At 47.4% G+C, this 12,504-nt stretch overlaps 1 protein-coding gene across 6 annotated transcripts in view; it reads right to left on the reverse strand.

Annotated features, from left to right (window-relative positions):
* Positions 1–12,504, reverse strand: part of LOC107119302 (PHD finger protein 11-like) — a 37,371-nt gene continuing 24,867 nt past the window's right edge. For 3 of the 6 annotated variants that reach the window (XM_015421769.1, XM_015421770.1, XM_015421771.1), the window contains 5 exons: positions 12,051–12,115; positions 10,229–10,295; positions 7,078–7,200; positions 5,961–6,032; positions 4,356–5,179 (listed from right to left, as the gene is read on the reverse strand). In XM_015421769.1, coding sequence (XP_015277255.1) covers positions 5,040–5,179; positions 5,961–6,032; positions 7,078–7,200; positions 10,229–10,295; positions 12,051–12,115 — 467 coding nt within the window. In that variant the 3' untranslated portion in view covers positions 4,356–5,039. Of the gene's footprint in view, positions 32–4,355; positions 5,180–5,960; positions 6,033–7,077; positions 7,201–10,228; positions 10,296–12,050; positions 12,116–12,504 lie in introns of those variants that run through there. The other 3 variants (XM_015421774.1, XM_015421773.1, XM_015421772.1) reach the window with 3 other exon arrangements.

The following is a 12,504-nucleotide window of genomic DNA, read 5'->3' on the forward strand; positions in this document are numbered from 1 at the left end:
CAGCTAGAGACATGCTAACTCACAGATACGTCTGACAGGGAAAGAAAACACATGTAGTCAAAGGACAGTATATATGAAACCCCGCACAAGTATCTTGGAAACTCGTTGCTAAGAATGCCCAAGTGCAATTCATGACCAGGCATTACTTACTAACTAACTAAATAAAAGGAATGCATGTGGATGAAAAGCTTCAGGTGGACTGCACTGTTAAGAAGCAGCCAACACCTTTGAATTGAGAACTCTTTCCTGAAACCCTCCCATAAAGACTGGATTAGCAGCACACCTATCCTCAGGAGAAAATGGTTGGATTTTTCTAACTGCTTTCACACATTAATTATATATATAAATGTGTGTGTGTGTGTGTGTGTATACACACAGCATATATATACTCAGGCAGCCTCATTTTTAACTCATTTTGAGCTTCTTTTGATAGGAGAAAGGATATATATATCCTTTCTCCTATCAAAAGAAGCTCAAAATGAGTTAAAAACGAGGCTGCCAAGAACAAAGAATATACAGACATGGCACCATACAATTAAAAACCAAGATAATAAAATGCCAACTATCGAGATTACAACCCCCAGTTTCCAAACTGGCTGAAAAAGGCCAGAAAGCAGCAAAATTAGCACCCCCAAAAGCCCTTCCAACTGCCCACTCGATAGGGCTTCTGCCTCCTGGGACCTGTTGAGATGGGATCTCTCTCCCAACACCTAGGGATGGTGACACCTCCCCAAAGATGTCCCTGACCGGCCTGAGGCAGGCGAGCAAAGGCGAGGAACAGACTGAAGCTGGACCACACAGGTTCACACCGGGAGAGAGACGGTCCCTTAGGGATGCAGGTCCCAGGTCGCCAAGGGCGTTGAAGGCAAGGACCAGCACCTGGGACGGACCCCACCCCCCCACCCAAACAGACAGGAAGTCAGCAAAGCTCAGGCAGTGACAACAACCAACAGGGAAAAAAACACCCTACTTATTGATTTATATAGGCTGCAGCCACACACACTAAACGACCCACTTTCCATGCACTTTCCAACTGGATTTTGCCAGCTCACACAGTAAAAAGTGCACTGAAAGCGTATTGAAAGTGGATTATTTAGCCTGTGGGCGACCACAGCCAAACTCAATTGATATACCGCCCTTCCCCGAGGGCTCAGGGCGGTTTACGACGACGACGACAAAATACAATATAAACCAAATGAAATGAAATAAGACAAAACAGTCAAATGAAGATGAACCACACTAAAAATTTGGAAGAGCACTGAACGAATGGTGCCTGCTGCAACAGTAGCCCGCAAGCGGGGGCGGGGGGCAAAGCGGGGCGGGGGACGCGGAGGGAGCCCCACCTCTCAAGGCCCGGGCAGGTCCCGATCCAGCCGCTCTCCCTTCCTCCCAGGCAAAGCCCCTCCGAGCTCCCAGCCTGCCCACGGGACAACGCCGCGGGTGAACAGCGAGATCATCCCGCTTTCGGTTTCGCCTCTGAGATCCTGCCCGGCCGGCGGCGACCGAGAACCCAGGCACGCGGAAACTGCCGCTAGGAGGACCGGGCCCCCGTTGCAAGGCCCGGGCAGGTCTCGATCCAGCCGCTCTCCCTTCCCGGGCAGGGCCCCTCCGAGCTCCGAAGGGCTGCGGCTGCAACGCCGCCGCGCCTCCCCTCCCGCCCGCGGCCTCCATGGAGCCCCCAGAGGCAGGGGAGGCCATGGGTCCCGGGGGCGCCGACTTCCCTTCCCCGACGGCCCCCGCAGCGCCTGTGGAGGAGGAAGCGGCCAAGGGCTCCCCGGGGCCGGTCATGTGTGTGTGTGTGTGGGGGGGGGGGTCCTCCTCCCTGTCCCCACCGGCTCCGAAAGCCACAGCGACACGTGAGGGGGTCTTGTGAGCAAAAATTCTACTTTGTGAGAAGCAGTGTTCCCTCTAAGGTGAGTTAGTGTGAGCTAGCTCACCGATTTTTAGCCTCTGGCTCACACATTTTTGTCTTAGCTCAGGAAGGAGGGCTCCAGAGCAAACTAGTTTATGCAGCAGCCAAATTGCTCACTCACAACTTTAATGCCAGGAGCTCACAAAGTAGGATTTTTGCTTGCAAAACTCCACAGCTTAGAGGGAACATTGGTGAGAAGTGGTGGCGGCTACAAGCATGGACGGCTTCAAAAGGGAATTAGATAAGCATATGGAGCAGAGGTCCATCCATCCGTGGCTATTAGCCACAAGGTATAGATAGGGGCTCTGGGGCAAGTGATGCTCTGTCTTCTTGGTGCTTGGGGGGGGGGGCAACAGTGGGAGGGCTTCTAATGTCCTGGCCCCACTGGTGGACCTCCTGATGGCACCTGGTATTTTTGGCGACTGTGAGACAGAGTGTAGGACTAGATGGGCCTTTGGCCTGATCCAACATTGGCGTCTTTTATGTTCTTATGTGAGCGACTGGCATTAAAGTGGTGAGTAAGCCACTTGGAGCTGCGGTGGCTCAAGTGGTTAAGACGCTGAACTGCAGGCTGTGGAAGGTCAGTAGTTCAGCAGTTCAAGACCCGGGTACCGCAAGACAGGGTGAGCTCCTGTCTCTAGTTCCAGCTCCTGCCAACCTAGCAGGTCGAAAGCAAGAAATTGCAAGTAGATAAATAGGGACCACTTCGGTGGGAAGGTAACAGCGGTCCGTGCGCCTTGGTGTTTAGTCATGCCGGCCACATGACCACGGAAACGTCTTCGGACAGCGCTGGCTCTTCGGCTTTGAAACGGAGATGAGCACCGCAACCCTAGAGTCGGATTCGACTGGCTTTCGAGCAAGGGAACCTTTACTTTACCTTTAAGCCACTTGGCTCCTGCACAGATCAGTTTGCTCTGGACTCTGGAGGCATCCCTTCCTGAGCGAAGACAAAAATGTGTGAGCCGGAGGCTAAATAACTGTGAGCTGGCTCACACTAACTCAGCTTAGATGGAACATTGGTCTGAACCAGAGCTTAGGTCATCTGCCTCAGCCCCGAATCTCTTGCTCACATTTGGAATACAAGAGGCTGGCTGAAAGTTGCCCAGCTTGGAGGGACCAAGCGAGGGTTTTGGCCTTTCTCCAGGGGTGTGCTTTATAACCTTGGCATCAATTAAATGTCAGGGCCCCACACATCAGCTTTTCTAGTTTCCACCACTTTTTAGAAAGTGGGTAGGGCCACCGGGGGATTTTGCCCAGCAAGGCTTATTAACAATTGGAGATTTGATTGGCTGTGCAAATTTTGGCTGTGTACCATCACAGCACTACTGCCACAGACAGGCTAACACGGCTACCCATCTTGACCTATCTTACCTTACCTAATAAGGTCTTCCTCAGTCCACCCTCTGCCAGACAGTTACATTCATTCATTCCATTTGTGCCTTGAACTGCCCAAACCTAGCCCTTGCTTAGCAGCAGCTAGGTTGCTCCGTCTTCTGCCTTCCAGCCATTCACATAGCAGACGACTTCTGGATTTGGTCTTCATTGTACAGGAATGACGGGGTGAGGCTGTGCAGGCAGGCAGGGCTTCGTTATCAGTGGTTTCCACTCAGTTCTATAGGATGCTATCAGCAGGTCCTATTGACCAAAGTTGGTAACAGGGCACCATAGGAAGGCTCTTTGGGCTGCTAGTGGTGCCAATAGCCTCTGCTGTATACTTTCCCTTTCATGTCAACGACCCTTAATTGTTTTGAAATTTGAAGAGTGAATTTTTTTTAAAAAAAGAATCGTACTTAGCTCATAAATGAGATGTTCCTTATGTGGCACTGTTTCCATTGTCATATCCTGACTCTCCTCCCCCTCGCTGGAGCAGCAGGCATTGCCTGTGTGTCTGCAGGGAGAGCAAGCATTTGGAAACAGCTGCCTCCAGTATAGGACCATGCTTGGCTTAGACCCTCCAGATGTTTCGTGATGGCACTCTCTGTTTAATGTTCTCACAATTCCAAAAGGGCCTACAGGCGCAACAAAGTTGCGGGTCCCTGTAGTGTGTGACATTACACTCGCAGTAAGGGGACACTTCTGTTTACTGTCTTGTCTGTACCAAAAACTACTTAAAGCCCACTTAATTTTTTTCTAACCACAGCTGGTCTTCTCGTATTCTGTACTGAAATGGCCCGGTAGAGGCACGCATACAAGCCTATCAGCTCAACGCTCATAGCTTGGAAAACATTAAGTCCGGCTGGTTGACCATGTCAAAGCTGACAGCTCCGACGGACACCCTCTCAACTTCGCCCAAAGGTGTTATCAGTCTGCCTGCCGGGATGTGGACACAGTTCTAGAATTTATTTTTTTGCTTTTAAAGGCCTTGAAGGTTCTTAACAACCACATGCACTTTTATATCAAAGATCTTTTATTAAACATTTTGCAATTGTATACCCAAGCAATGCATCGGTATTTAAAGGATTCTGAGCATAATAACCTTTAATACATCAATGTCTACATCTGTAAACTTCTGGGTTCCGTAACACATTTTCACAGGATGAGGGCAAGTCATTGCTAGGGTCCATACCTGACTAATGTCCTGTCCCTCAATCACAGTTACGACCACTTGAATTTTTACACACTTCATTCTATAAAAACACATGTAAAAAGTGCAAGATTTGACCAATTCTCTTTGGACAGTCACACAAGCATGATTCGTGTCTCTTAAATCCTGTTTGTGAGTCCCGAAGTGTAGGGCAGTACCGGAAGGTTAGCACAAGCAGTTTGCCAGAGTCTCCCTTGCAAACTGCGGAGGCGGAGGGCGGGGCTCCATTTGTGAAGAACCTCAAGGGCCAAGGCGATTGGTCAATGCCGTCTTCCACGACTGGTCAGAAGACGGCCTGCGGTAAACTGAGCAGGTTGCCTGTCAGGTTGGGTGTAGACAGAAGGAAGAAGCAGTCACGAGGCTGGAGAGGGCAGCTGGTGTACAAAATGATTTTGAGTTTTTCCTGTAAAAACCCGTCTCTCCCAAGTCACAGGAAAGGGCAGCTATCACCAAAAGAGGTATGAAAAGCCAGCCAGTAAAAGGCTGCTGGTGTATTTTGCAGTCGAGACAAAAGACAGGAGCTGTACTGCAAAAAAATGTCGGTTACTCGGAGGTACAGCTAGATGTGTCTTCCGGAGGAGGCAGTATTACTTTCAGATCTTTTAGAAGCTCTATCTGGGTATCCAGTCTTTTCCGTGTTTCCAGTAGTTCCTGGATTTTTTCCTCTGTCCCTGTATAAGATGCTTATTAATAAACGCAACACAATTTGTTGGAGAGTACTATCAATAGACTGCTGGTGACCTTAAGACTTCTACAGATAGTCACATTAACTAGCTGCAAGCAGTAACACTGGAAATTTTATTTGTGTATTCTCTCTCCTCTCTCTCTCGTGTGTGTGTGTGTGAGAGAGAGAGAGAGAGAGAACGAATGCACCTGGAAGTCGTGGCGACCTCTGGTGACTCACCCCTACTGGGGGCCTAGAAGATATTCAGAGAGGTGGCTGAATAAAGCCTGCCCCTGTCCTCCCAACTACTGGTATTCCAAGGACGTCTCCCATTCCAGTACTTGCCAGAGCCGACCCGGCTTAGCTTCCAAGATCTGACAAGATCGGCCTTGCCTGGGCTATCCAGGTCAGGACATGACACCGGAAATATTCAAGATTCAAAGCTTTCATGGAATCAATGACACAGGGAAACATAAACTACTATTTATGCCAGAGATAGCTGGCAGAACTCCTCTGGCAGGCAGCCAGAAAAGACAGAAAGGCTCCTGTTTCCAGCCCTTGAAAGGAATGTGTTAACACTTAGTGGGTGCTGGTGGGATAGGCCAGAGTTTGGGTTTTTACAAATTCTAGCCCCCAACCTGACTTTAACAAGCCTTCACCAATATCAATCATATAAGTTGTGCCACCGAGTGCTACAGCCGATGGCTCCCTTGTGCCTTAGGATTAGCACAGCCATTCAAGGGCACCCCCCCTCTCTGCTTGCCCCCTGCAGCGGTGTTGGGACTTTGTTTTATACGTACCGGAATGTGCACTGGCAAGGATATTTTCAAACAGGCCACAGTCAAAAAGGGATATTACTGTCTCTTCGTATACTGCAGATAAAAAGACAATTTTTTTTCCTGTTCTCATAAAATAAAACAGATTTTTATAAAACACACACAAATGCCACACTATCCCTTTACATTTATCAGAAATGTTTTTTCAATCACGGTTCTAGGAAATATAGATTTCCTGCTGTGTGCCTAAGAGAAACGTATTGTTTTGACATTGACTTTAATGAGAACCATATGAATTTGCATTAATGAGGTGTGTTCCATTTTAACCCAGACTGGGAACGAAACTTAGACCAGGGATTAATAAGCATTAGCTTCAGTCCAAAACTCACATGTTCAATTGTTATGCTTTTTAGGAGAGTTACTATAAAGGGAGTAGCAATGACATAAAGTCCCCCAAAGCTTCACCGCGCAAGAAATATTCCAGCAGAATGGGAGACTTTATACGCATCTCCTGCCAGGGCAAAATGAAAAGATAGAAAAGGCTGATGTTGCTGCACAATACCCAGACCCTTCACATAAACATTTTTTCACCTGACTCACTGGACACCAACCGTGGCATTTTGTTGTACCAGAAGAGGGGTTGGGGCTTCTCATCTGGACTGGGCTAAGGGACACGCCAATATCAGCGGGTTTCGCTTCTGACTGGACTAAAAGCAGCATGGCTGGCAGGGTGAGACTGTCCGGCATCTTTCGTCAAACATTCAAATTCCATAATGGCGTGTCAATAACTCAACCTCCCCCAAGTTAAGAATGGCCAAATATAATCATTTCCTCCAAGACCAATCCCCTGAAGAGATTTGTCAGAAAATGGCTCTCAAATCTAGATACTGAGGCTTTCACTCTTAGTTTTGTAATGCATAACTACTTGCTCATGCTTGGTTTAATAGAAGATATGTATTCCGTCCCTGCAGGGTAAGAGGAGTCCAACGTTTGAGGTATGCAGAATTTGCCCAATGTGGACCAGAAAGCTGGGCTGAGACAGGGGAGTCAGCCCCTCTCTTCCTTTGAGCAAAAGGTTCCCATTTGCAGGTGGCCCCCCTCAAGAGGGGGCAGTGGGGAAAGCCGGCCCCGCTCACCGTACCTGCGTCTGGAGTGCTGTCGTCCATCAGCTTTTCCTGGGCCAGGTGTAGGGTGTCCAGCATCTCTTCGAAGATTTCATCGAGAAGCCCGGCCCGCTTGCATTTCCTCAAAAACTCTACCCTGACTAGTAAAAGAAAGAAATGCGCCCTTAGTGGAATCGCTTTCCCAGCTCTGTCCCTTGCTGCTGTTATAAAACCTTCTACTGAAGTCACAAGCGATTTCCAAGACGCCTGAAAGGCCATGTCCAGCAAAGGGGGCATTTAAGGCCTTAACTATAATCTGTACTGGATGAATGTTGCTGTATTTTATTGGCGTTTTAACTGCTTTAATTTCAGTATATTGTTTATTGTATCTGATGGAACCCGCCCTGAGCCTGCTATGTGGGGAGGGCGGGATATAAATCCGATAAATAAATAAATAAATAAGAGGCAGCAGCTTCTGTTTCATAGAATCATAGAGTTGGAAGGGACCTCCAGGGTCATCTAGTCCAACCCCCTGAACAATGCAGGAAATTCACAAATACCTCCCCCTCCACACTCACAATTTGCTGTAGTGGTTAAGTGCACGGACTTTAATCTGGGAAAACCGGGTTTGATTCCCCACTCCTTCACTTGCACCTGGCTGGATGACCTTGGGCAAGCCGTAGTTCTGATAAGAGCTGTTCTTGTAAAAGAGCAGTTTCTGTCAAGAGCTCTCCCAGCCCCACCTCCCTCACAGGGTGTCTGTTGTGGGGAGGGGAAGGGAAAGGAGCTTGTAAGCCGCTCTGAGACTCCTTTGGGTAGTGAAGGGGGGGTATAAATCCAATCTCTTCTTCTTCTTCTTCTTTTTCTTCACAGTGACCACGGTTCCACGCTGTTCTGCCAGAGTTCTGCTAAAGGCACCATGGCACTAGGTGGCCCCTGCATTTCTCCACAAGGCTAATGAGGGAGTTCAGAACGAACTTTTCCTGCCTCCTCTTATGGCTTACGAACCATATAAGTTTCAACAAGACAGTAGCTTATGATTCACTGTCTCTAAGGGAGAGCTGAGGTTGCCATCGGCCAGGTCCCCCCCCCCCCGCCGGCGAACAGATGACCGGAGCCCAAAAATTGCATACCAAGGTCCCCCCCCCCCCCCCCCCCCCCCCGTTCTAAAATGCCTTCCCTTACTCACTCAAGGCCAGCAACCAATGTTCCCTCTAAGCTTTGGAGTCTTGTGAGCAAAAATTCCACTTTGTGAGCTACAGGCATTAAAGCTGTGAGTGAGCGATTTGGCTGCTGTATGAATTAGTTTGCTCTGGAGCCATCCCTTCCTGAGCTAAGACAAAAATGTGGGAGCCAGAGGCTAAAAAACTATGAGCTAGCTCACACTAACTCAGCTTAGAGGGAACACTGCCAGCAACTACCTTAAAGCAATACAGAATCCTCCATTTTCTCAGTCCTTCCACGTGGGACACGCTTCCCAGGGCTGCTATGATTGTAAAATGGGGGAGAGCAGAACCATGGAAAATTATGCTGAACTCCTCTGAGTAAAGCAGGCAGAAGCAGACTTGGTTCTTAAACAAGGGCAGAATAGCCTTATTCCCCAACAAATCCCACACGTATCCCTTTACTTTATTCTATATAGTTAGAGGCCACCATGCTGTTCGTTCCTTCATGCCATATTCTTACTTGCTCTGTTTGCTGCAGTGGGAGCAATACTCAGCCACCGGCCTCAACAGTGGGACTCCACAACCCAAAGGGAAGCCGTCGGGGAAGGGGGGGAGGATAGTGTTTTCTCCTCCCTTCTGAAGGCTATATTCCCGTGGTGTCTTGTGAGCTAAAATTCTACTTTGTGAGCTAGTTGTTGAGATCTGCGAAAAGGCCCCTAGCTGAAAAATAGTCCGCAAAATGCTGGTCAAGGGCTCGGAACAAAATGCAGGCCTTTGACAAGCTGAAAGCAGCTGCTCTGTTTTGCTCGCTAACACACTGCTGGAAAATCCCAGATGGGATTCATGCCTGGTAAACTTGCGCAATTGAAAGTTGGCTAAAACCACAGAACAATGAGAAAGGGGGAGAGGGGGCGATGTGCTGCGGACGAGAACTTACATCAGACAGAATACAAAAATCCTTTTTCACTTAGACTACACAGATACTCATAACAGTTTTACAACATATATACATATACAGACACACATAATAGGTAACGCATGATATATATATAGTACTTATAGGAATAAAAATTTATAGGAATGTTAACCATGAAAAAGCATGGGACTTCCCATGCCCATATTAGGAAGTTTGGCATAATAAAAATATCTACATGCTTGCAGAAAGCACAAGGTCGGCTTGCCCCAGGAAAGATAAGGGGAGGGACTGGGACCTCCCTAGATAATCAAATTGAATAAAAACAGCTGTTTTCGACTGATTGAGAAAAACAATTCTAAAGGTCAAAGCTTCTGATTGGTTAGCAGAGGAGCCCAAAAGAACATAAAAAGGAAAGGTTTTGGTATCATAAGGCGGGTCAGAGAGAGACATCGCTCCTGGCTCCACACTTCGATCCTGGTCGCCATAGGAACCAAGAAGGGAAGTCCTCTCCATTCAGCATCAGTGGTGAGAATGTTGTAAAATAATCATGTTCTGACTATTTGGATCAAATTGTAACAGGCAAATCATTGAAGCTGCACAGAATGTAATTTTCTCATAAACTGCTTAGTTGAAGCTATGTCTAAAATAAAACCTTTTAAAATCACAAAGATGCATCTGGTTTTTTTCCTTCGTCAAAGACAAGGTCCCTCATATGCAGAGCATAAATGAAAAAGATCCTGCTTGCACAAGCGGGTGGTGTAGGGCTGAGAGAATAACAGCTAACATACCGGCATTAAAGTTGTGACTTGGCTACTGCATAAATTAGTTTGCTCTGGAGCCCTCCTTCCTGAGCTAAGACAAAAATGTGTGAGCCGGAGGCTTAAAAACGGTGAGCTAGCTCACACTAACTCAGCTTAGAGGCAACACTGCCTACAACCCTGAAGCTTATCTCCCTTGGGACTAAAGCCACAGGGAACAAAGCTTAGTGAAATGGGTCATATTCCTCTTACGGTGTAAAGACAGAGGCCGTGTCTCCACCCCTCTTCCCAAGAGGCTGCTATTATTCCTTTCACAGCAGTGTGCAAACGATCCATCGGCATCATATACCTTTCTGCCGCTCCTGTTTTTTCCTTAAGGCTTCCAGGCTGTCCTCTGCAATCTTCTCCTTTACAATCTGCCAACAAAAAAATCACGGAAGCCTGCCTGTTTATTAGCATCCCACCATCCAACATACTAGTGGCAACATCTGCTTATTCTCCAGAGGTGAGCCCTTCCCCCTCCCTGCACCCCTGGGCAACAGTCTGGAACTAAAAACATCTCCAAGCAATTTTGGCTCATGCATTCTGTGTTCCAGTGTGTAAAAACGAGAACAAAAAGGACGGCGGCATTAACGGAAATGCTGGCTGAAGGCTGCTTACGCGGTCACCTATAAAACGTCTGACGGGACCTTCCCGAGCTATGCCCAAGGAGCCTGGATTCCTGACCGCTCCCAGCTAGAGGATGGATTTCACCCTCTACACAGGCCTCATGGGCCAGCAGCAGTGCAATATTTCTGCTCGGGTGCATGAAAAATTTCCCATCCGCACCCCTGTGAAACAGCTGGAGAAGGGATGGTGATACAACAGTGCGGATGAAGGCTGCCTGCATGGTCACTGAAAGGGCATCAGCTACAGAGAAGGGTCAATATTTCAGAAGGGAGTGTTTATCTACTCAGGGTGTTTTTAATCTGCTTTTCTCGGCTCAGTGCAGGCTCAAAGCAGGCCACGACGTCACAAAAAAGAAGTCATCATATTTCACAAATGTGACTTGCCCAAAACAGACCTGTTCTTCGGAGGAAGACAAGCTGGTGACACCCCTCCCCGCTCGCTTCCCAAAGGCTGACCCAGATTTGGAATTATTAACAAATTCACTGCTAAAATCAGAGATTGTGGGCTGCTTGAAAAGGACTGGGATGACTGCACTATCCTCGAAACAAGCCTGTTACAGAAGGAGTAAGGGGTTGAACCACAAACAGTGAAATCTCATTCCAGAGTGATAGAAACAAAAGCTCACATTCACCTTTGTGTCATCATTTCAAATTTTAAGCAAGTTTGAGAATACGTGGATAATGACTGCGTACCTCTGATGGTTTAATATTATATTATTTATTGATATTTTATGGTGTTTCCTAATTAAAAGTAGTACTAAAATAAATACATATACTCAAAAAGCTATCAAGGTTCTTGAATTTGACTGGCAGCCATTAGAACAAATGGCTACGTGACCTCCTAGAACGGAACTAGTGTGAGAATCTCCCCAACCCACCCAATAATTTCATGTGTTTTATCCTGTTCGCAGTTTAGAACTCTAGAGAGAAAACACAAGGTTGGACGTGTAAATATTAAGATCTTGAAAGACATATTTAACCAAGAATGGGGGGAGGGAGTACCTCAACCAGCTGGTGGGATGCAAGTGTGCATTGTTGGGGGGGAGGCAGCCCAACCCTCCACAGACATAAAGAGTAAGGCTAGTCACCAGGGGTAAAAGCAGTTTCTTTTGGGAGGGCTCTACTTTATAAGACTGTAGGAAACCATATTATATATGGAGCCGTATACGCTTGACCATATGAGGAAGCTGGCGCGAAACGTGGCACTTGGAAGAGTCTTAAGAGGAGCCGCGTCAAGAATTCGTTTTCTGAGGGCAGCTATCTTGGTCAGCAGTAGAGCAGCCAGACTGGAGTCCAGGAGCACCTTTAGGGACCAACAAGGTTTTTTTGGGGGTGTAAGCTTTCAAGTGTGAAAAGTTCCCTGTGTCAGACAAGGAGGGTATCTGGCGAAGGAAGCTTTGACTCTCAGAAGCTTATACCCCCCAAAATCTTACTGGTCTCTAAGGTACTACTGGACTCGAATCTAGCCATCAAGAATTCATTAAGTGTTTGGCTATACATTACCATTTTCTTCTTAGCAGATGAAGACTGCACTGTAATGGGCGACCTTTCCCTTTTACTGTCCTCATCTAGAAACGTCAACAGGCAAGAATAAGTATAGTATAAGAGGCCAACATTTTATAATACTTCAGCAAGTTAGCACGAGATATACCATAAAAACAAAAGAGGATAGCGCCCCCCCCCCCCGCCCCCTTCACCTTTCTTGCTTTTCTGCGGGCTATGATACTATATATATATATTAAAAAAAATATATGGCAGTAGACTCTGCCTCCAGCGTCTTGCTCCACTTGGTCTGTGGCAAATGGGCCCTTTAAACTTTCAAGAACCATCATTTGCTATAGGTAGACCTGGACTCTGGAGGACTATAGGTAGACCTGGACTCTGGAGGACAGGTCTTCCGCCCGTAGAAAATAAAGGTCCTTAAAAGTTTAAAGAACCCATGCACTGCAGACCATCT

Source organism: Gekko japonicus, unplaced genomic scaffold (genome assembly GCF_001447785.1).
Source record: "Gekko japonicus isolate JY-2015 unplaced genomic scaffold, Gekko_japonicus_V1.1 scaffold4368, whole genome shotgun sequence".
NCBI classification, from domain to species: Eukaryota; Metazoa; Chordata; class Lepidosauria; order Squamata; family Gekkonidae; genus Gekko; species Gekko japonicus.